Below are 24,936 nucleotides of genomic sequence, written 5' to 3' on the forward strand. Positions count from 1 at the left end.
TCCTGTACATATTTATGACAGAAAATTGATTTGGGAACATGAAGTATATCATTTAAATTAGATAAATTTCTTCAATAAATATAGAGGGTACGAATACTTATGTGACTGACTGTAATTAATCGTCATGCGGTAGCGAATCAAAATTGAAAGCAACAATGATCGTCGACCAACAACTGTAGAAATTAATATTCGAAGACTTTGTGCCAACTATAAAGTGATGGTTAACGTGTAACAGTCATTTCCTGTTGCACTATACATATATTTTCATGAAACTGCATAATGATTTGATAAACGGTGAGCAGTATATTATTATGTCCGTAATAAAATACGTGTAGTGTCAAGTATGTGATATAAACTTGTGAGAATGTTCAGAAAAGACGACGTCGAAGGTAGAAATGTCAAAGGGAAGCTTCATTTCAATGTAATAAACATTTCATGTTAGACGAAAGGCGAATCATATGGTCGACGTCTTTCCAGCGATTAAGCAAATAGCTACTTCTATAATTCTGCGCGATCTCGTCGTAAAAATCATCGTACGTAAATGAATAACGAAATCTTAATGCGAAAAAAAGAACACGTAATTGCGTATGTATACCGGTTATAACGCAATCGATGACGTAGAACGGCGGTGAAGGTTTCCCAACGCAACAACGTGTCATTTCGCTATCGATTAAATAAAATAGACTCGTAAAGCCGTTGGATCGAATGTAATTATTTATATTTGCGCGAGTAAAATTAGCTTTAAGTAATCGACGTTTTGAATAAATCCTTTCGATGTCGTGAAGCTAATATTTACGATGACAGTTTCCTTTACACGTCAAATTAATATTTTTATCTCAAAGAATTCATTTCATCGATCTTCATAATATGAACAACGGAAATTAAATTCTATTGACCTCAAACGAATAACGAACCATAAATAATTTGCACATCACCAATAACATTTTAAGTGTCGCGGTTAACCTAATCCAATTAAACGGAACCCATCAAACGCGTCCCATAACAGCCACGATTCCCGCTTTTGTTAGCCCATAAATTAATAAGCCAAGACGCTTTGTCAGGATGATTAGCATCCAAAGCGTCAAGTGTCGCTCGAAGATTAATTACAGGTAATTACCAAATAATTCCTCTGTCGGCGGAATCGTCAAAGTCGTTGCGCGTGCGAGTAGCTCCAAGTGCATCCATTGTTCCAGCGAGACGCATTGTTGTTGCGCGTTTTCGCGTGGGTTTCGCGGCAATTTTCTTCTTAATTGCATTAAGCTCGGGCGTCGCAATGGAAAGGAAGAAAAGAGAAAAAAAAAAAGCAGGAACTTGATTTGTTGCCACGCTCGGCACGCAACGTTTAGAGACGTTTAATTGCATCTGGAAACGTCTGGGATTGTTCCCCCTCGCTTCGTATGATTCACGGCCATCCGCGGGAAGACAATGTGTGCAAACCTCTGGGCGCTGTTCTCTTTAACCTCTTAACCTTTTGCTCCTCAATTCGAACCCGTTACACGGGTTTTTATCGGTCGAGTCGTTTCTGTAGGTGTTTTCATCGGTGTGGAACGGGCGTTTGTGGTTCGCTCGCACGAATACGTGATTAGATGTTTGGCGATCATTGGAGAACATGTATACATTGATACAGTCAGTCCTACAAATATTCGTACTCGATGTGTTTATTGAAGAAATTTGTCTAAATTAAATGATAGGTTTGATGTTCCCAAATAAATTTTTCATTATATATACACAAGTGTAAAGTTTATTTACGCACATATTTCGAACGAAACGTTTATTTTAAAACATGAAACCTATTATTTAATTTAGACAAACTTCTTTAGAGGGTACGAATATTTATGAGACTGACGGTATATTAAATAAGCCCATGTTATTAAATAATATTCATAACTCTGTAATTAAATGACGAAAGCAGTTCATTCATGTTCTTGAGTTCTATTAAATATATTTTTGTTTTTCTTCTTGCAGATATTTAGGAGAAATGGGACTGGCCGAAAGGGAAGCCGAAATGCAGGAGTTAGAAACGTCACGACCTGGTAGATCGCGAGATCTCTTCGGTGTGCAGCTCGAGGTAATTATTACTGAATTATTATTCATACGAAAACATTATTTCTACTGTAATAATTCTACTAAAGCAGTATTTTATCTTAGAAAGAGGGAATTGTTAAAGAAAGACTTATTGAACTTTGCACAGCACAATAGAATACATTGACAAGTAAACTAACATTTCTATGTTATTTCATAACACTCTACATTTTGAAAAATTCAATAAATAATTCTTTGTATTCTCGTAATATTTCCATATAAATTGATTCACTTCGTATTGTTATGCTCTACAAGGTTTAATACCTAAACCAGTCTCTAAAAGCATCTTCTTCGTTATTTACAATGAAATTCATCTAATAGAGACTGAACTCCAATCTGGACCATCCACTTTTCAGTCGCGAAAGATTAAAGAACCTCGTGCGTGAACGCGACAGTCCTTTCGCAGAGGGCGTCGAACCTCCGGTATCCTTGTCGAGGTCAGAAACAAATTCAATCGAGAATCGATAGCCCATTCACCTGGCAAGCCGATGGTTGCAAATTCAATAGCCACTTTTGCCAGCTCGAGTATAGGCCAGTGAGAGGTGCGACCCAGAAAACCGGTGTCGCTTATGCTAGAACAAACGGCTACTTGATACCGAACTGGCCGAGGAAAGTCTGTCCATTGCAGTCTCTTTCTCCTTCGATCGACTCTCTGCGCTCACCTTTCTCTGTTCGTGTTCGATCGAGGTATCTGGACCGCGATTGGATCAAGGGATCCTCCGCGGTGTCATCTGTGAAATTGATCTTTCTACGCGAAATATAGTGGAAGTGAAAAGTGTTCTTGTAGCCACTTATTTAATGTGAAATTTTATTATTTTAAATCGGGAAGTTTTGGTACTTTTAACGGTGGTTCTGTTTCACTGTTTTTTCTGGTGAGGTTTGATAAAGGAATTTGAATGTTAAAAGGAAATTTCATCGAGATTGAAACAAATAAATTTCGAAGATAAGAGAATAGAAGAGTCAGGATTACAATTTTATTTATTTGTTCTTGAATCGTGTAGGTAACACTGTTTCTCAGTTACTTGATCAGTTATTGTTTACTTTGAGTATTAATTAATTCTTGAAATTATAATTTAATAATTCACGAATCTTCTGCGACATTCAGAGCTATGAATGGGGAAAGGTGGCTGAACCCATTTCGCAGTAATACGAGAACTCACATACACTGTGTCAGCGTGATAGATTTTCACTTCCTGCGATCGATTTTTACCCAGGACCAGGATCGATCGTTTTAGAAAGGCCTCTACTTTCTCTCGACAGATGGACGAAAAGTGATCCTAACTATGTAGATTCCAGAGCTATATTAATAGCATATTAACACAGGTAGTACTCGGCTTTTCGATTTCGTGCAGCTTTGAACCCATCCAGAGATCGATTTTTATCCGATCTCATTACCAATCCTTCCGCGGAGGTTTTATTTTCGTCATTGCACGCTTCACTGCACCGAAAAATGATTTCACGTTGCTCCACCTTTCTCGTGATTGCGCAACGACCTCTGGTCTGTTCTTGGTAGAGGTAAATATAATTGCAACAAGTGCAATTTGTCTATAGCGAAGAAAGATAATATTGTGAAATATTCTTCGATAAAACTTCTTCAGTAATTCCTTCCTTGTTTCTCAAACATATAATTTTCTCGAATTAATTAAAATTATGATCCAATCGGAAATTCGAAAGCACTTTTTATATTATTGACAAGTGATCGTGTACCGTTGATTTTCATCACATTTATTAAAACGTGCAAATGATTATTTATAAAATATAATTAAAGCGATAAATTGTTACGAAATCCAGGGTAACGTGGCAATTAATGTTACTAAAAGCAGCCTATGACGTACAATGCAACGTTAAAGGCTCACAGCGTTGCCTTATGTAATAATTCAACGCTATGTAAATTACACGGATATTAATATACGGATATGAAATACTTAAAACAAACTACCAGAATGTGCACGCTTATCCACTCGCAATTTTATCTATTTCTTGCCCAACGTTTTTATTATTAGGGCTGAAAAAGAGTCGCGGATGAAGGGCAGCCATTTATATCGCGTTTTGTGCGTGGAATATAATCGCGAATAAACGAACCCGAGGTAGTTTAGTTTTTGTCATAATTTCGCCTTTCCCTGGCGATTTCTTAATAATCCGCGACCGTGGAACATAACGATCGACCATCTCGCGTATATTAAGATCTTCAGGATTAGACGCTCGCCGCTTATCCTTTCGTTTATGCCCATCCTTCCATTTTATTCTAGTAAAACTCATCGTTTAACCGTCTACCGGTTGCACGATTGTTATTCACCGTGGTTCAATAAATTTTCATTGAATATTGAAATATCTACGTTGGGAAACTTTCTCAATACCGTGAGGAATTCTTTATCGTAGCTTTGTCGAAAGGTACTGACCATATCGGAAGCTGTCTTCTAACGAGAGTAAGTCGATATTTATTATTAGAAATATACGCAGGTAATTGGAAATCCTCAATTCGAGCTCGTTTAAGTGTTAATAAAGCGTAGTGTTTATGATTGTTTACGTGGCAAGAAATATGACGAACAAAAGATAATGGTTAATTATGTTTTTATTTTATTTGCTATTCTTGATAGAAATATTCTTTTTGTCGCGCGAATAAACTTCACGAGTACCTTGAGCTGTTTTGCAGATATATGGTACGATGGGATAAAATTACCGATTCTATGCATTTATTATAAAAGACAATATGAATAAACGTAAAACTAAAACAAAGCATAATTCTTAATAATTGCCACGATCATGAATGGATTTAAGAAAAAAGAAATCAAAGGAGGCACACGGCGTAAACGTGGCTTGAAATGAAGCGAAAAAAGGAAGATACCTAGGAGAAGAATGCGTTCAGCAGCGAGCTTCATGAATTATCGAACAAACAGATGTTAGGACGGGGAATGCTGCTGTTCTAATGTAAATTGATCGCACGAGTAGATAATACTCGCATGGAACGTAGCCCGCGCTACTGTCGTAATTACTGACGAGGGTTTATTAATTGCTTGGCAATATGGCGCGAGCCTAATTAATCGGGTCGCGGCTCATTATAAATGACAGGGCTTAATGTTCGTAGAACCTGGCATCGTGTCCCGTCCGATCGGATAGACCCCTGTCGTTTTAATCGCGCCAATGTAAACGAGCCGTAATACCGAGTCACGTGTTCATTAAATCGCCAGAGATACAAATCGGTTTCAGTCGTTTCGGTCAGCTTGGACTTGACGAAGGAAATACCGGTATAGATTATTCTCGAAAGACGATGCTCGCGAATTCTTTTTCATACAGCGTGACGAAAAAGATAATCGTTCGAGGTTCGTGGTCGCCGTTGCACTGGGTCCACATGATTATTATGACGTTATTAATGGTTATTGTCTAGATGGTTGATAGCCACGTACAGGATGAGTAGAGCTCATCATTATTATCTAGTTTTAATTTATTTTGATGCGAGTTGCTTCATGTGTGGTGTAATGAAGAGATTGATAGATTCTGGGTTTATGGATAGCGTCTGTCATTATACTGTAATCACGTAATTACTGTGAGGTTATTAGACGGTAATGGTGATTTTGTTTGGTTGTTATGTGCTGGGCGGTTAGAGCGCGTAATGTTTGTCTAATTTGATTTTATTTTAATGTGTAGTAGATGGTTAAGTGGTAATGATTAAATAGTGATTCTTGGTTATCCGAACACTGACTGGTTCGAACAGGTATGTCTTGTAATAAACGTTTCTAACGAGATCATCTTCAAAGCAAACTGTATGCTTAGTTTGATAATATGAATTAAAATGTAGTTGATATTGTAACGTAAGCATAAACGTGAAACGAAGGCATATGCCTGGAAAGCACACAGGTAGAGTTAGAAACTGAAGAACAGGGAAATGAAATTTCCAAGTTTGCAACTAGTTTGCTTATAGCGCACTCAGAAATATAAATAGAATAAAAAATGAAGTCGTCACAGTGCACAGGTTATTGATCCAATGTCTTGGACATTTAGATTCCACTTGTACATACATATACCTGCCCTTTCAACAAAAGGTTCGCTTCATCTCCCGTAAACGTTCACCGAAATAAGAGACCATTATTTTCCCCCCGCACAATTTAAATTACCGCCAGGAACGAAGCCATAACTTCAATTCTCAAAAGCTGAATCGCGCAATGCCTATAAAACGACCGTCCAATTCGAGAGAATTCAATTTGGCTAATAAGGTTTAACAAACTCGTTTCGTTATCTGCTCAGGCACAAAGTAAACTCGGTTAATCGACGTTAATTACCAGTGGCAATGGGATCGCGAAATCATCGAAGGCTTCCAGCGAAAATTAACGGGTCGGCTTTTCAGGCCTCCCGCAGCGGCGATTAATCGATACTCGTTCGACGAGTGTCGGGACTGTTTCAGGCCTGTGCGAAATGACATTTAATCGAATCTCGTTCCCGTCGACGAAAAGGAAAAGGGAACGAACCAGCGACGGAGAAAGAAGCGCGGGACGGATTTCGCAATTCGTTTCGTCGGTGCAAGCGCGTATCGGTCGCGTCATTATCCGGTTACGCTTCCGTGGTCCCGGGAGCGTTTTCACTTTTACGCTAAACGCAACGCGTTATCGAAAACGCTTCCAACGAAATTAATACTCGTAGAAGAACAGCGTGAACGTTCTATTCTATTTCGAGTTTTTCCTCGAGCGGTCTGCGGTTTCCGCGCTCTTGGGGAGTTCCTTTTCTTTGGTTATTCTTAAATGTTGCAAAAATTGAGTTGCAAGCAGAGATCCACAGAAAGAAATTGCTCTACAGAGGTGAACAATAGCAAACGAGTAAAAATTTGAAAGATTCTTGCGTGATTTAACAGTGTGGTTGGTTCTTCTTGGCTGAAGCAACATATTTATTTATTATCGAGGTAGAGACACTTTTCGGCACTTGAGATACATAACGTGAAGACTTACAGCTCGAGACATAAAGTATGATTGGAAAAGATACATTAGTTTTCGTTAAATTATATGAAAGATGAACGTCGACTGGTGGATGAACTAGCACTATGGTCATTCGACGGGAAGTTTGAAAATATCAATTGAGCTGGAGAAGAAGTCTACACAATCACACAAATGTCACAATTGCACATTCTACAAATATATAGGTCAAGGAAAAAGGTCCTACATGTCCTATCGTAGCGAATAAATATTGATTTCCTCGATTTCTGTAAATCGCAGAAAAAACATTCCCCCGGAAGTAAACGCAGAACATGAGTTTCAGTTAATTACGCTTGGGCAAACACAGAGCTCCGATCTCTTTCGCGATTCGATCGGTGGGCTCCGATTGCTGTCGTCCAAAAAAAAGACTAGCAAGAAAAATCGTTCCGTTATTACCACGATTAAAGTATATCCGGACGATTTCATTTGATCGTCGAGGTAACGACAGAATCTCGATTGTCGATGACGACGACAGTGCTACGAGCGAAACGAATGAAATTATCCGCGATGAAAGGAACGTGAACCGTGAAACGCCAACACCAGGGTCCGCGAACGAGCAAAAAGGCGTTTGGGTACGCCGATGAAAATAAAATTTCTCCTCGCTACTTAGACGATCGTTTACGCGCTCATTCGCGTTTGATACTTTGCGAGCTGCGAACTGGACAAGAAATCGACGATTGCAGGAACGACGAAGAGAAACTGTATAATTGAGCAAGATGCGCCTTCCACGGTGACTAATTTAGCTGGACGCGGAGCGTCGTTAATGTCACTTTCGCTGCTTTTTGCGGTTAGGCTTGCGACTCGTTCGATCGCCACGTGAGGTCCAACGAAGCAGGATTTACGAACGATTCGAGGGGTGTAAGTACTGTCAGTTCTTGTAAAAGGGGTAATATTGGGAAATTTGTAGCTTGCAGACTACGGTTTAAATTTGAATTCATATACATTGATGTATTTCTTGTAAAATTTTTATTGGAAAATGGAGTTGCATTGAATTTTGTCACAGCAGTTTTTCAACTGGCTTTCCAAATGATTAGAAAATGTTATCTAAACAGAAGGGTGACATTTTGCCGATGTTCCTTGTCATGGTTATTATCGTGATGATGGACGTTTATTAATGAACCACAAAAGTGAATGACATGCTTCGTAATTTGGCTCGTACGAGCACACTATACCTTCATACGTAGATGGAAAATCTATAGACGTCTATCTGTCTTTCGAAAGCGCGTCACGTTTTCCTCGCACAGGAAACAACAATTTTTCGCTTCGATCAATACCACTGATCCATCAGAGCAAACGAGGAACCAAAACTCGGTTGAACAGGATGTCTGTCGAAACGTGTGTAAGTTTGTGCAACTTGGCGCTGGTCCTGGTTATTAAAGATCTGACAGCGATACGAAGCTAATTACGAAGCTCTGAGTTATTACTCTGTAGCAATTGAACATTCTTAGTCAGAAAAATAGGATCTGCAATACTTAACACTAACTACAGCAATTACATCTGCCAAGTTAGAACAGTGCATTTGAGGAAATATGTTCTTTTATCATTTAAAAAAAATTCCCTATAGTAATTCTCACTTGTTGTAAAGATGATCCTCAATCGAGTCAAAATTGTTTTAATTTAAATACATGCTTATGGAAACCATAAATACGTAGCTCAATCGCGACGATCTTCAATCATTTGTACATAGAAACCTAAGCATTCCTAGTTAGGAATGTTTTCTTTGCCAAGCGAAAAGAAAATTTATGCATCTTCACTTAAAAGAATTTTAAACAGTGCTTTCTAATTAAACAATTTCAGAAATAATGAATTGTGTTAACAAAATAGAAAGGGGATAAATTTTTGTTTGATATTTTGTATGATAGGTTAATTAGACCTAGTTTACCCTAAACATTATAAACGAATATACTTCCATTTCGATCTAGTCTTCCAAAAAGCGGAAACTACTTAGCACGATTCCAGATTATCTCCACAAAAAACAGACAATTGCCCCTCGTACACAGACATTGAACGCACGGCGAGCTACCGCGCGGCGAACACGTATTATTGCACGCGAACGTTGCTCCAATTTATCGCAGAATCGGGCGCGTTTACTAATTTCCTGGCAACTGGTAGGCAGTCCAGCGTATAAATTGCGAGAGACTGCAACCAGCCAAGATTTCGAATCAGCAGCGGCAGGATAACCGCGTCGTGGCACAACGCTTCACGACACGATGCTATTACTCGAAAGGGAAACCGCATGAAGACCTTGAAAAAAAAATAAGAAGAAGCGGAGACCAGGCTGAAAATTTGAACAAGCAGGAAAACGAATCGTGGACACCTGTAGTTTCCAACTGGCAACAAACTGCAATTTCGTATCATTTGTTATAGTTAACCGACATTCGCTTTACCTGGAAATCTACGCAACTTTCGCGGTGACATCAAATTTTCACGTCGAGTGGATCGAAGAGTTATTATCAGTTGCACCATTGCGTTCGATAGGCCGACTGCTGTCGATGTCCTCTCGTCGAAGGACGGTTATCGTCACTGGTCATCCACCATGCTTTAGGTTTTGATATTTAAAGCAGCGGGGAAAGAATAATTCAGTTGGTTAGCAGAGCATTCTAGACTGTTATTCTACTTACGCTCCATGGTCTATGTTTATTACCGAATAATTTCATTCATACTTTTAACCCAAGCTACGCTCGAAAAAATTCAGCTCAACGCACCTTTCGTTGCACGTGTTAAAACTACTCGAGGATCGTGGAGGGTAAATAAATGAATATTCTAGGTTGCTCTGATAACCATCTAGTTAATTAGTTTCTTCTATTCTACATAATTCGCGGTGTTCGCTGAAGAGAACCACAGTCTCGAATTCTGGGGCAAACTCACGTATACAATTTCTCGCTTCTGTATCTAATTTCTAATTTTCTGTTCATTAAATTTAAAAAAAATTCTGTATGCATTTATTATCATCCCTTGCTTCATTCATCGAGAACGTGGCTTAATTTCCAAAAGAGAAGCAGCGACGAGTCGCAAGAACGTTTCTACGTTTCCCAAGAATCATTCGGGAGGATCTGGTTTTGGAGGAAAGAGACAAAGTGTAGAATTATCATAAACCGAGAATAATAAGTCATGTAATCGTAGGAAGTTCCAGCGGTTTCAGCCAATTATGGAACGCATTCGCATGCAGGCTCGCTCGCAGATCGCAGTTCGCGTCTTACGGCGCTCGTTCTCCTATCTCCTCGGATATATCTATGCAGGCTCTCCGTGTTCAACGTTCGGTGCTACACCCACATGCACACGTGGATGCACCTACGCTTGGTGCATTACTATACGCAGTGGATGGATCTAGAAGAAAGCAACAGACAGAGAAAGAGAGGATAGATCGTTATCGAGATAAAGAGGAAGGAGAATTTTGCACTGGCTACGCTCGGTGATCGTTATTTCTTAGGAAACCATTTTTCTTTGCCCAAGCGAAAAGAATATTCAGATTATGACCACCACGATTCAAAATTGTAAATGGAAATTAAATCCATAGAGACTACTATTTATGCATCTTCATTTAAATGAATTTAAAACAGTGCTTCCTAGTTAAACAAGTTCAGAGATACTACATTTGGGTAGTAAAATAGGATGAGGATACATTTTTGTATAGTATAATATTACAATTGTTAAGAATAGGTAAGACTGGGTGTCTGAAAACAAAATTGTAAGTGTAGATGATGCAAGAGAAGTATACAAATTCGATGACGAGAGAAATAACAAAATAAAATCAATTACTTTCCAATTTTGCTATCTACTTATAGTTACTGCAACCTATTACTTCCACCTTCAACTTTGCCCGTTGCCAAGTAACCGTCCCTACCACTTGTCGACACAGTGTAACAGAGTTCCCTTCCAAACGATTATGTTGTATTTATCGAGGTTCCACCGCGTATACTAATCCACTCCGTTTTAAATTAAAGTGACTGTTGATGATCAAGTCGAAATTGGTTCCTATAAAGAAGACAAATCTCGCACACTTATTCAGAAACCTGAACTAGGTAACTAATGTACACTCTTACAATTTAGATACATTATTTCTATACTTTTATCAAGTTTAAAGTTTTTAAGGGCGTTCAGGTTTCAGAAATCAGGACAGTAGATTTCGTAAAATATACTGAACTTCACAGTGACCACATATTGATAACGATGTATCCAACGTCGTGGATCGACGAGTACTTCGAATTGTGCGCCATTCGTTGAACTGTTGTATCGATGAGAATGCGAATGTAAATATTGTTTTCTGTTGAATTTGTACAGCAGGGATTGTCTGTATCTGCTGTTGGTGCATGATCGCTCGAGAGTCGTGACTGGTTATCGGTAAAAGAGAGAACTGCATTCGTTTCGTGTTGTCACAGCCGTGATAGCGAAGTGACCTGACATCCAGTGGAAGGCTATGATAGATAAGACGAAGGACTCTAGAACACGTTCACTACTTTGGTATTGATTTCAACTTTAGTGTTACGGAATACGATTGCAGCGCTAAATGTGGCGAGAATTGAAACAAACAGGTGCAGAAAATTTTTTATGTTGTACCCATAGAGGTTTAGTGTACATGTTTTATAAGTGACACAACTCGAAATTGTTTATTTCCTAGTTTGAGTCATTAATGAGCAAACGAGACAATTTCTAACTTCAGAAGAAATAATACATCTTACTAAAAAATTAATGTAAATCAGATTTAATTTTTTTTTAATGCAAAATACAAGAAGGACAGTATAAAAATTATTTATTTGGAAAGTGGGCAACCTACTTTAAGATTTTCAAATTTTAAATCGTGTCCTTTCTGATTCTAAAGTGGTAAGTGTGAGCTCTAGCAGCGTCAGTAAACATTATAACAGGTACAGCATGAAGTTATTAAAAAAAAACCAAAATGTTGTTTTAGTTCCATAAAATAGTTAGGTCAATCCCGGTGAGCTTAATAGCAGTATCATCAGAGGGAAAGTTTTCTTCTGTTGGTAAGATCGATTGCAGAAAGAATTCACTTTTCAGAGAACAATTTACAAAATAATTTTCTATTCTAGTCTGTCATAAACATTCACATTTTAATATGTTTTACTTGATTAGTCATGAATTCTTTGAATCTTTCCTGAATCTTGGATCGATGCTGTACGTTTCTAATTTTTCTATTGAAATTCATTGTTACAGGTTACTTCTCTGCTTTTGGAAGGTGAACGCCGAAAGTTAGCGGTTCTTCAGAGAGAATTACAAGTTGCCCTTGCAGAAGGAGGAAGCGTGAAGGTTAAGGAGAAGCAGAGACAGGAGTTGCTGCACGCCATATCGTAAGTAGAATCGATGCGTATTTGGTCAGACAATAGAATTCGATAATAGAATATGTAAATATGTTTATATCATAAATAATGTTTTCTTATTACATTATTACATGACTAATAATCCTTACTTTCAATCTACCAAATACTGTCAATAATTTGAGTCTCACTTACAAATTGGAAAATAAATAAATGTTGGTTCTACTCGTAACAGAGTATGCACAAAATAATGGAGAGTGCGTTCTACTGTTCACAATTTACAAAGTATGAAGGATAATGAACGAAAAGAGTATTCAATATTGCATCTCCGCTCACCACAATCCATTAACGTAAAAAACATTAAGTAAACCATCGACTTTGAATAGCGATTTTTAATTCTCTAAATGATTGGATGTCTGAAATTGAATACATTCTATTCGCAAAAATGAACATTTAAATCAGAGTTAAATTTTAGAAATAAAACCTATTTTCGTGTGCCATTCGTGACTCACTGTTTCAATAAAAATTCGCCCGACTCTGCCAGCGTGTGTAACAGAACCCAGCATTACAAATACTACACAAAATAAACTGACTCTGTCATCATTCTCCAAAACACATTAAGTGATATAAATAATCGATATCGCAGCAGTATAATAAAATAGAAGGACCTGAAACACTACGTTGCACTCCGACTCGTTGCAAATCCCTATTTCATCGACGCAAAAAAATTCCTTGAAACGAAACGATAATAAAACCCCTCATAAAAGAAAGTAAAAGCAAGATGACTACGTCATCGCCAGAATAATTCCACTGAAAGCCTTTTCTGCTTCCCGCGTCGTCGAATCTCGAAACTCCCATGCGGCACTATCGAAACGGACTGCGGGGACGAAAAAGTCAGCTAAGGAAACATCCATTCTCCCCCGTTGGTGGTTTTCGAATAATATATTTTGCAAGTTGGCACTGGACTCCCCGCAACACGAACTCTGGCCCCGGGAGTTCACTTTCCCGCCCCGAAAGGGAGAAAAGGGAGGGAGGATTAACTTGTTCAAGATTTATTAGCGCCTGTCCTCCGGGCGAACTAACAATTTGATCAAACTACCGTGGAATTATGCAGTTTCGCGTAGCTTCGGGGCCGCGCGGTCCTAGGTTCGTAGTCGAACACGAAACGGTGAACTTTCATAGTTTTCCCTACCGTAAAATACGCCGCGTTTAATTATTTGCGTACTGTAATTAGACGTGACGAATTCACGGTGCCAATGTTTGTCGTCGAGCGTCCCACGTTACAGTTTTGCTGCTTCGTGTGCGCGATTATCGCTCGGTAATTTGAACGCGTATGCCGACGAGAAAGTCTGTTCGGAATTTTGCGTTTCGGGGCACTGGCGAATTTAGAGTAGCCTTTTGAATAACGAATGGAAGGTACAGCATTTTTCATCTGTCATGTGTTGAATATAAATTGGAGGTTAATTGTATCGCAGGATGAAAATTTGAAAGCTTTTTTAATCAAACGCAAATGACAGAGAATATATTTGGCTTTTTTAATTTTAAATGAAAGCATCCACGATTACAATTAAACATGAAAAATGATATCGTTCCCACCACGATTTTTCTAGCGGGTGTATCGAGTCCCTGGAGGCTCTTTTAGGAAATTCATTATTTTATGTAGAATGGAGTAAAATGATCTCTATAAGTATTCATTCTGAAAAAGATACTGTAAATCGTTAGTTTCACATTTAATTTACTTAGAATAAATCAGTTGTCTTTGCAGTAAAAATGTTAATTTACAAACTTATCTAGTGTACTGTATCTCAATACAATGTTTTTAATGATCTCGTTTCTTCCTTCTTGTTTCGTCAACTAAAAAGGTTTTCTAGAAGAAACTGCAGAATAATATTTTTTCATATCACTAAACGCTTACCGGGCTAGCTGTCGAAACAAAAAAATCTGATGCATTCCGCACCACCTGTGTTTCATTAATGGTATCTTCAAGTACTATGTGGAGCCCTTACTTCTTGCCACGTCAGAATCAATTCCAACGTCTAAATGCAGTCTCAGCGGCGTCTCGCGCTTCCAGTAAATAGTACTCTGCTCTCGTAATGAGTGTTACCGGCAAACATCCAATTTCCTTTCTCCCAGCGATAAATCCAGCGCGTCGAGATTCAGCTAACAGGTGCACGGGGATTTCCTGAATCACGAAAATTAGGATCGTCGAAGGCGCACTCGCGAGACGCCGTCACGCTCGAGGCGTCGCTGGAACTTAGGCGTCCCCGATGCTTTGCGATAAAAAAAGCTTCGAGTCAGCGATATGTAAAGCTACCGTGATTCTTTCTCCCCCTTCGGTCGTCGTTTTCGCGCTTCGACGCTGTTTGCCCAACTCGTATCCGTGGCTCGGGACGTTTCGGCCCTGTTTGCTGATGACGGCGCTGCCTCGTTGATTATACGGCAATAATACATGTATGACATCGCCACGTAGCGGAATTTCTACGTTTGCAAAAAGTGTACCGTGTGAAATTTAATTTTTTGTCCTCCGAGAATTTTTAACACGGGAGATTGGCAACTACGTCTGGAATAATTGGAGGGATATGTTTCATCTACCTGCCTCGCAGGTTGCAACTCGGGTCAAGGTTGGGCTGTTGCAACATGCGAGGGAGCACTGCGAATGTATTTTTAGAATCTTTATTTCAACTCTAACTTGTCACTCTGGAACTTGTCAACGATTAAAGAAGAAAATTAATGTCGTTCCAAGTCAAAGTCTCAAGTTTGCACGTCGTTTAGGTGTAAACTATTAATTATTACTGAACCTCGAGCACATAGTGTTTCATTCCATGGACGCGTATCGTTCGCTTGACTAATCTATCTCTAATTTCACTTTAAACTTTACACTTTACACTTTACACTTTACACTTTACAAGTTCGTAGTCATTAGCTCGATATTATTCGTGACGAAGGATTGGACGACAAGTTGTGTAACGGGACATATTTATTCTGTCACTATCCACTCATTTCATCGGATATGAATTTCGGCTGTTCGAAAATAAAAAGATTTCCAATCTTAAAATATATTGCACTTCCTGATAGGAAATTTCATCGTTTATATTTTTGTTAGTAATAACTTTTGGTGCAAATCCAATAGTTTATGCTATGAGAAACAAACTGTTTACACCTACCAGGGTGCTTCATAGAATTATTCATTCACTGATGATAGACTCGAGTATCGTTGGAATGACTTCTGGTTCGAATAACAATTTATTCGTACAGAATCCCACTGTTCCGTGTATTTTCGTTTAGGGTGGCTGCATTATTACCAGAGCGGAAACGCAGTTCCCGAGCGGCGCCAGTGTTTCCCGCTGGTGAATTATTTATTCGGGCCCTGTGTTCTTTCTGTGAACTCTCGGCCTCCTTTACCTACCCAGCAGCGCAAAATATTGCGTCGCGTTTAGGGAAACACGTGCAAGGAACAACGCAATAATTGACGATTCTGAACGGGAAACGAGAAATTGAATGCGGAAACGGAGCGTAGAAGGCGAAGAATTATTCACAGAACGAACGCTCGATGCCCGTTTTCCACGATCTTCTTTTTCTGGGCTGGAAAATAAAGACACGATATAACGTGCACCAGACTACCGAGAATATACGAAACCTGGCAGGATGGCAGCATTCGTATGATATTGTAACTTATATAACACAGAAGAACGTTGGGTATCGAAAATAATAGGAGGATGAAACATTGTGCGGGCGATTATTTAGATAACATAGATAAGAATATTTGATTCATTTAAGTCTCTATTATTGAACGTTTCTTCCTGAAACAAATTTCAGAAATGTGTAACAATTAAACAATGTATACTATTTTTATAAAAGCTTCACAAAAATCAATAGTGTTGTCTTGTTCCCAATATGTCTGATTTTTGAGAGTTTTAAGTCCAGAAGTCGAGTGAAATTGTTAATATTTGATCGTGCCGCGTATTTCGGTAATTAATTGCAATATGGATTTAAAATTAGCATTCGTCCGTATTCAGTTAACGTACGTATATCGTTTAATAATCGTAAATATTAATGACGTTTCGAATGCATTTCAAGCTTAATTACGCACCCGTCTAAAAACCTGCGTGTGAATTATCATGTGATTACGTTGTTGCGAATTAGTATGTTAAAATTATCAAGTTACATTTGTGTGTTAAAACTGGATCGGTTAATTTCTATTTTACATATGCATTGAAAGCAATCTGGAATTATCGTAACACGAGATTGTTGCACAGCTTGTCAAAAGCATGAAATAATGATGTGACTTGTTGAATTTATGAAATTTCTATATAAATTTAAGCGATAAATTTAACAAGCAGTGTAACGGCGTGACGTCATGGTAGTTTAAAGATTGAGCGAGTCCACTGGCCTAAAGACTCATGTATCACTGTCGTCACACGGTTCGTCCACGAGCTTAGCTTGAAATCCCTAAACAATCTCGTTTCTCTCGCCCATGTTGTTTCTCGTTTCCTGTCAAATGATTGTCGTATGAAGTCACAAATTTAATGCAGGAAAACGGATACCAGTTATTCCCCAGAATGGCAATTTTCTCAAATTAGTATGAATATACGAAATATTAAAATCTATCTACGTTTAATAGAACTTAGTAAAAGGAGATAATTAAAGAAGTAGTACCTGGATATAAATTGTTAACATTTGCAAATTTCTCTCTTCAAACGAACCATTTCTCCTTAAGGAGCCAAAGTTGCCATACCCTTGTTTTGAGTTTGCCTGGTAATTAGTGTTAGTAGGCTTCCTTATGATAATATAATTATTAAATTCCTGGAACTCCGCAATCAAAGTGTAAGCTTGTTTCAATTCCTGTTGTTTCTGATCATAATTCTGATGTTCTCGAATGGAACATCTCTCCAGTTTCTAATTTCCTTTCTCCCGCCTCTCAAGCTTTTTGAACTATCATCGTTTGCATACAATTTTTTAGTGGTATCACGATGATCTAAGAATGACAAGATGTTCAAAAATTTTTCGCGAAAATGAAGGAATCAAAGAACTTTCGAGAAAATACCACGTTTTGTTCGCGCGAAAATATACTGGTTATGAAATTTACATTTGTCGTGGTAAATTTCAACTCGAACGGGCTTTAGAATAGCCTTTAGAATTTACATTGCGTAATTTAGAAACCGCGTTCATCGCACGGTGGCGGTTGATGGACACTAAATTATACTAAATTCGCGTACTTAATTTCGCGTAGAATTTGAAAACGCTCGCCCTTGACATAAATCTTCCAACGTGACACGAAAAACTTCCTTTCGCAGATAAAAGTAGTTCCTCTAATCCCTCGTCGCGTATTTATGTTGCGGGTTTAATTATTTTTTGTCAACAACAGCTAACGCGCACCAGTGGCCTGTCCGTTATTTTATCGCGCACGAATCGCTCGATACGGTTGATAAATTTATTCGAAGTACATATTAAATCTTTTAAAGTATTGTGACATTTAATAGGAGTTGATTTGTGTAAACGTTAATCAATTTATGAGGTTACAATCTTCTACTAATTCATCTTAAATGTTTTATAAGCTCGTAATAATTACGAATACATACATTTTTTACCGCAGCTGTCAGGAATTTACAAAATACATGAGTTTACATATATCTACCAAAATATCAACAATACAGAAGACAGGATTCAGTTGACAAGACTGATCAGCTACAATAAATTATTAACTTTTGCATCAGCTTGAAAAACGTACAAGTGCTATGCAAGAGAAATTATTTATTAACCGTTATGGAAGTCATTTGGGCGAACAGCCATCTAATAACTCTGACCAGCGCACCTGAAGTGCTCCGGTAGAGTGGAAAGTTCCCAGGGAAGGTATTTTCCACGAAAAAGGTGGTAACAGGGGATTGTGGATGTGATTAGAAAAATAAAACGCTGACTCTGAGTATTCAATTTCGATAGTGTCCCTACGGATTCGAGTCTCGAATGGTGTCGACTCCTTGGAAAAGAGGGGTCAAACGAGCCAGACTCGCGCCATGAATTCGTAAGATTGTTTGCTTTCGCGTAATTGCCGAAGTTTTCTGAGAGACGTTCGTCCGTTCGTGGAACTTTTTCGATTCCTAAATCACTGGGCGGAAACCGCTTGGAAGAATTCGCTGGCGCAGCCACCGTCGTCTTTCCCTAGTTGATCGCTTTAACGCTTAATTTTTTTCTCGCGAAGAACGAAGACCGTTATACAAACCGAAAGCAATCGCTGCTGGCTTCATTAGGCGTCCGATAACTTTGCGAACACGCTAATTGTCTAGGGATCGCGGAATTAAGAGGAATATATTTATATAATTCACAAAATAAAAAAATCATAAAGCCCTCTACTTGTCTTCTAATTTTGATAAATGCATAGGAATAATTGATTGAATTATTTCTATAAATTATATCTCTATTCAATACTTTACATTTTACATTTTCGGTAACGCAAAAGCCTGCTGTAATATTAAATTACAATTAAATAAAAACAATGTACGTCGAGTATGATTGAAAAGGTCCATATGAAGTCACAAGGCCAATGAATATTAAATGAACGAAATTAAACAAGACTCGAATATTTGATAAATTTTTTTAACGATAAAATTAAGGTTCTCGTTAACAATTGCTTCCATAAGTACTTTTCTGAATCCGACGTGAAACTAATCCCACTTCGAGCCAGATTACCTATATCAAATAAAAAGCATTCTCCCTGCGGCCCATTAACGAAGGAATAATGTTTTCTGAGTCGCCATTTTCCATTTGCTTTGCCCGCAGGAAAATTCAAGGACAACATGAACAGCTCGACAAGGAGTACAGAATCCACGCCGCCGGTGTTCTCTTATGCAACTCGAGGGCCTCGGGGAAGGTAAGCGTTTTGTCATTATTCTTTCTTCTCCTTCCGTGATTCACGGGAAGATAAATGGTTCTCTCGATCATCGCAACTCGATCTATTATTTGTTGGCTGAGAAACCCCCGAGCGTCCTTCGCTATTTTCACCGTGACTCGGCTGTTCGTTAAATAAATTCCATCGATCGACTGTCTCTCCAGGCAGCGAAGCTCGGAGACTCTTCCTTGACTTTTCAAGGAATTGGATATCCTCTGGTAGACGCTGCTGCACACAAAATTTAATAAGTTTTACTCGAGCATCGTCGAACATCATATCTCTACGGGATCCTTGAATTATGAATTTATGTGTCCGCAAAATACGATAGTGGATGACTCATACAGTAATTATTTCCACGTGTCCTTGATTAAAAAATAATATGTATTAAAGGGACCAGAAAGTAATGTAGTTTCTTTTACATTAAATTCAAACAAATAAATTTTATAATACGTTTGTACTTTCAATCAATTATGTAGTCGTCCTCGTTATCAACAATCTTTTGCTATCTAGTGTGCAAATTTTCGATACCTGATCGATAAAAATCAATCGATACACAGTGAGCTGATAAATATTGAACAAGTATTGACATTCGCAAAAACGACATTACTTTCTGGTCCCCCTAATATAATTTGATCTTGATCAGAGTGTGATAATGATAGAGTTGTGATAATGATAAAAAAATGTACGTGTGACAAACAAGGTGACAGTTTCACACCTCATTTCGATTTCACATCTGTTTTTACTTTCACGTATTTTTTTTTTATGGGTAGCTTTTACTTTTTGTGATTTATTCAATAATACCCCTTTTAGTTCTCGACTTTTTCATGTACTTGGCGTAATTTGTTTACTTTTTTGAAGTTTTTTATGGGTTATATCTATGGTCTAAGTGTATCAAACAGGTAATACACACAGGTAATAACCGTAAAAATAATTTCCACTTTCTTTTCACTTTGACCCCATTTCAAGTTGAAATATAATATCATATACATTCACCCTCGCCTGAAACATGCTCCAAAAAAAAGAACATTGCCCTACTTCACCTAACCCAGCAACGAAAAATGTTTGTGCACCACTGCACTCGCGAACATCGTTCGCACTCCCTCGCCGAGCAATCCATTTACCAAGTTGGTACGAACGCAAACAACAACTTGGAATATTCGCAGCATTAATCTACGGAAACCTACGATTTCACGGGAGCCCGTCGAACGGTAGATGGACAGTGGAAAAGCTCAATCTCATTCCACGAGGAAAATAATATAACGACGGTATCTAAAAGAACGAGGCAAAGTTTCGACGAGAGCCTAGCTACGGGATCTTTCCCTTCAGCGTTCCGTCGTCGAGCCCTCGGAATAATAGATTCAATTCCTGCGTGCCACCCTTCGGCCATCGTTCCAACCCCTCTCGGCTCGTTCAGCCCTCCGTCTTTCTCTCGCCCCCAGCTTCTCCGTCTGATTTCGGTCGTTTTAAGCCACCGTCTTCGAGCAAATGAAAGTTTGGCCGGATTATCGCGCTTTGCCGAAGACCAAGGAGGTCCTGGACTCCGGACTCGAAGAGGACCGCGTTTCGAGAGCTCGAAGCAATCGAGACTTGGCGAGTCTATCTCAAGATTCGGTGGCTGGAGAGAGCGACTAAAGTTACCGGGAGTTGACCCGAACTGTGACGAGCAACTGCGACTGGAACGATGGAAGAAACGAGCAAATCCGGTATCCGCTGATAAGGTGAGGCCCGTAGTTCGAGATATCGAAGCTACCACCGGCAGTCGTCTTATACTCCTGTCGAATTGCCCCACGGAGCTTCTGCAACTTTTAAAACTAATTTCTGCGACTTATCTTCTCGTATCGTTGGATTTTGATTTAACAGAGGGTAGATTATTGATTGGCTGGTATTTGAAGTTGAGTAAGTGTAGTTCGGAAGCCTCAGGTTGGGTCTCTTTGGATCCAAGATTACGAAGGTTGAGTAAATAACCTTTGAATGCCTTAAGTTGGATCTTTCTGAACCCAAGCCTATAAACACTGATCACTCTGGTAGACATCAATGGTAATTTGTATTGGTTGAAAACGTAGAGCTTCGGAAGATTAACTAAAACCACAGCAACGTAAATATGAAGACGAACGTAACCATAAGGGAAAGTTAAGCACAGCAGTATCTCTAAGAACGGAATGAAAATTCCAGAGGTTGTTTTCAATATTCATGGAGCGCATAAAATTAATATACTTCATACCGCGCAGAATCTGAATATGTATGAATTATTTGTACCTGTTAAACGTATTATTGCTTCGAAATTGCTGAATCCATGCAAGTCAATTGTAGGGCGAAATGGTTGAGTTGGTAAGAGCCACTTCATTCTGAGTTAGTAAATGTATAAACACCTGGTAAACGTCGTAGGATATTTCACCTGGAATTATTTATTTTCTATCGATTCTGTATAATCTTTACAGCGAAAGATTGGAATTCTTTTAAAACATCTCAAGGAATATGAGAAGCTGAGGAAACGGTCCATTTTACATCACAACAAATTCAAAGCCTTGGATGTATACAAAATATAAGAACCCTGCCGATCTTCAACTATTGATGTTTAGATCCAGTGTGTACCTTTCGATTCCAAAGACAAGATTCATCAGTCTCCACAAAGGTTAAGACCTAAAATGAACACTAATCATTCAAGAGTAAAATTGATGGTCAAGACCCCAAACGTCTCCAATCTCCCACAAGACGAGCTTTGACGCCCACATCGCACAACACAAACACACCTAGGAAGCATTTACCCCGTAGCAGACGTCAAGCAAGTATTCGATACGAGACGCACGGAACGAGACGTTGAAATCGTAAAGACAACGCTGTACCGGGATCGCATATTGAACGTCGAAGAAACGGTCGTGGGCGGGAGGATAATGGGACACAGGGGACAGATAGAAAAGGGAAAACGCACTACACAGGAAATAATATGAAATCTGTGACTCGTCCAGGATGGAAAGAAATGAAAACGTCGAAGAGGAGACGGTACGTACCTTGGCCGGATGACGAAGCGCAAAAACGATGGAGGAAATTGCAGAGCTGAAGAGCTGGATCACCAGGCGGATAATAAAGCAACGCAAGAAGAAAGTCGGTGTTCGCGATGAACGGGGAATTACGAAGGAGCGAAACGGACGACGGAGTTGGAGGAAGACTGCCAGGAAGAATGAAATATGAAAGACGTGGCGAAGTGTATCGACTGACGTCGACGAAAGCGTAGCCATGTTTGCTAGGAGAAGCTGAAACGGATAGCATGAAAGGCGAAGTCGGGAGGAATATGAAACGGTTGGTGGGGAACGACGTGATCAAAAACAAAACCGTCGAGCCTGGGAAATTAAAAAAAGAAGAACACGCGGTACGTGCCTGGGAGTCGAGGGATTTTCGTCGACGGGGGAGCTATAGATCTTTTATTTGAATGCGGTAAGGTCAGCTGGAATTGTAGATGTTACAGCATCGTCGAGGTGTCAAGTCGCAACGGTGGATTCGTTGAGGCATCTGTAAACAATCCGTGATTCAATTTCTTCTCGATAAATTGGGTGTGTTGTGTAACAGAGGGCATTGAACCGTAACCAATCTGGGATTTTTCTTTTCACTTGTGCAATAGTTAGAGTGGAGATGGTCCAGTTATTTAGTACTATACAATTTGGAAAATGGAGTAGTTTCATTGATGTTTCATTTTTTTTAAATGAAAGGAGTGGTGTTTATATTTTACTGGAATTACTATACACATCAAACCCGTCGAATGAAAAGAAATTTTCTACACCTAAGGTTCTACAGACACAATGTTTTTTTTTTATATTTGCTATGATTCATTTTTCCATTCATCAAGTGTACAAAATTGTTTCAAGAAAGCTTCCTGACGAATTGAAAGCAACGGCAGAGTGTGGTGTATTTATGCGTTGTGGCCTTCACTAATCGAAGATAGTTTCTGGCCACTCTGGCATGAACAGGGCTGCATATTCAATATTTAGTGCGAACTATTTTGGGAAGTGTCACGTAGATGGTGACATAATAATGCATATAGACTTTACGTGCCACCGTGTACTAATCCCAAGTAGTTAAATCCGGCTGAAATAGCCTTCTACGGTTAAACCAGTTTTAATTGACCTCGTACTTAGACTCAGGGGATTACCTCAATCCCCTTGTAAATAGAAATAAATGTTTGCTATGGTGAAGACGTCTACATTTGCTGGCACTCAGGGCAAACAATAACGGATTTCATATTATCGTTTAATCTCAAACTTTCAGCTCCGTAGAGTCCTCTTCAACAAAATTCCTTAAAATAAAAGGAACAGAACTTCATTTCATAAAGAAGTACTTACATCTCCATTTACCTTCAATTATCTTTTGTAATTAAGATTCTACAGCGAAAGTATTTTCAGTACATTCCACCTCAAGAGCCTTGGTACGAATCAGCCTCCTAAGTGCAGGATAAACTATAATTTGAAAACTAAACGTGCACATGCCAGTTGTGGAAAACACGAGATTAAAACGAAAACAATAAACTGACCCAGTTTATTTTAGCTGCCATAACGCTAGCTGGTGCAATTAAATACACAACACAAAACGTATTTATTCTACTTCATTTTTTTAATTATTATTTGAAGAGAAACGCACAAAATAGACATCGGGGGTATATAAAACGATGGGTAAACAAACCGTTGAGGAAAAAGACAGCGGAGGAGGAAATAGTGAGCCGAAGAGGAAACAGATCGGATGAACGAATAAACTAAATAACGACGACTTCCGTATCGACTCATACTTTTCGTTCCTGCCTTCCTTTCCACCATGCTACCCGTTTTTACTTTTCATTCGTTTTTCTATTTTCTTTCGTTACACGCCGCCTTTCGATCCGTTCACCTCGTTCTCCCTTTCTTTCCTTTTCATTCCCTTCACGTTCGACAAACGAGGTTGGGGGTGCATTAGTGGTGTCCAATTACAGAACCGCAGTGCACCCTGGCTCAGACACATTACTTCAACGGAGACGCGAACGGCGCTAGGAAGGAAGAAGCCGAGGTACTTTCGTTTTTAGAAAAATGCGAGGACCGTGGTGAAACGTGGACTGTATCGCAATAAGTTTGCCTGGCAATGTCCAAGAATAGGCAAGAAGTTGAGGAGCGTTTACAACGTGTGACTTGTAACCTGAGAATATTGAGCTGATTATGTTACGTGAAAAAATGTGTCCACAAGTAGGAGGGAATAAAGTAAATAAAATTTTTGATCAGAGAGCTTTGTTTCTGGGAAAAATTAAATGGGATATATGTCAGGAACAGGTCATTATGTCAAATATAATTTTATCGTAACGATACTTCTAACAGTTCTTTGTTTCTATAAATTTTTGTGCCAGGAAGCATTTCTACCTTAAATGATAATTTCGTAACTAGACAAGGTTTGAACTGTCCTTCCCTAGAACTAGATCAGCCATGATGGGTATCGATTCGACCTACTTGTTTCAGGTCTGATTAAGTCGATTAATCGAGGTCCTTCTGTACGTACAATTTGAATGATCAATTATCGAACCGTCGAGCTAAATTGAAAATTAAGTTTTCGTGATTTATTACATCTCTCGATTGGCGTGCTTTAATACTACGTTATCTACCATAAAGGAACACCTATGCCGATCGCACAGCTGTTTCAGTTTCAGTAATGATGGACACGTTTCTCATTACCCCATTTCGTATCCGAGTAATTGATAGATCGTCGCGCTAAGTGGCTTAATTGTGTTATA

At 38.9% G+C, this 24,936-nt stretch overlaps 1 protein-coding gene across 1 annotated transcript in view; it reads left to right on the forward strand.

The window, feature by feature from the left end:
- The window catches only part of LOC128876966 (uncharacterized), a 70,801-nt gene extending 46,607 nt beyond the window's left edge, over positions 1 to 24,194 (forward strand). Inside the window, exons 2-5 of the mRNA XM_054123833.1 lie at positions 1,966 to 2,068; positions 12,213 to 12,346; positions 19,088 to 19,178; positions 23,591 to 24,194. Of these exons, the coding sequence (XP_053979808.1) occupies positions 1,979 to 2,068; positions 12,213 to 12,346; positions 19,088 to 19,178; positions 23,591 to 23,632 (357 nt within the window). The 5' untranslated portion in view covers positions 1,966 to 1,978 and the 3' untranslated portion in view covers positions 23,633 to 24,194. The remainder of the gene's footprint in view (positions 1 to 1,965; positions 2,069 to 12,212; positions 12,347 to 19,087; positions 19,179 to 23,590) is intronic.
- The last annotated feature ends 742 nt before the right edge of the window (positions 24,195 to 24,936 follow it).

This window comes from Hylaeus volcanicus, chromosome 5, assembly GCF_026283585.1.
Source record: "Hylaeus volcanicus isolate JK05 chromosome 5, UHH_iyHylVolc1.0_haploid, whole genome shotgun sequence".
NCBI lineage: Eukaryota > Metazoa > Arthropoda > Insecta > Hymenoptera > Colletidae > Hylaeus > Hylaeus volcanicus.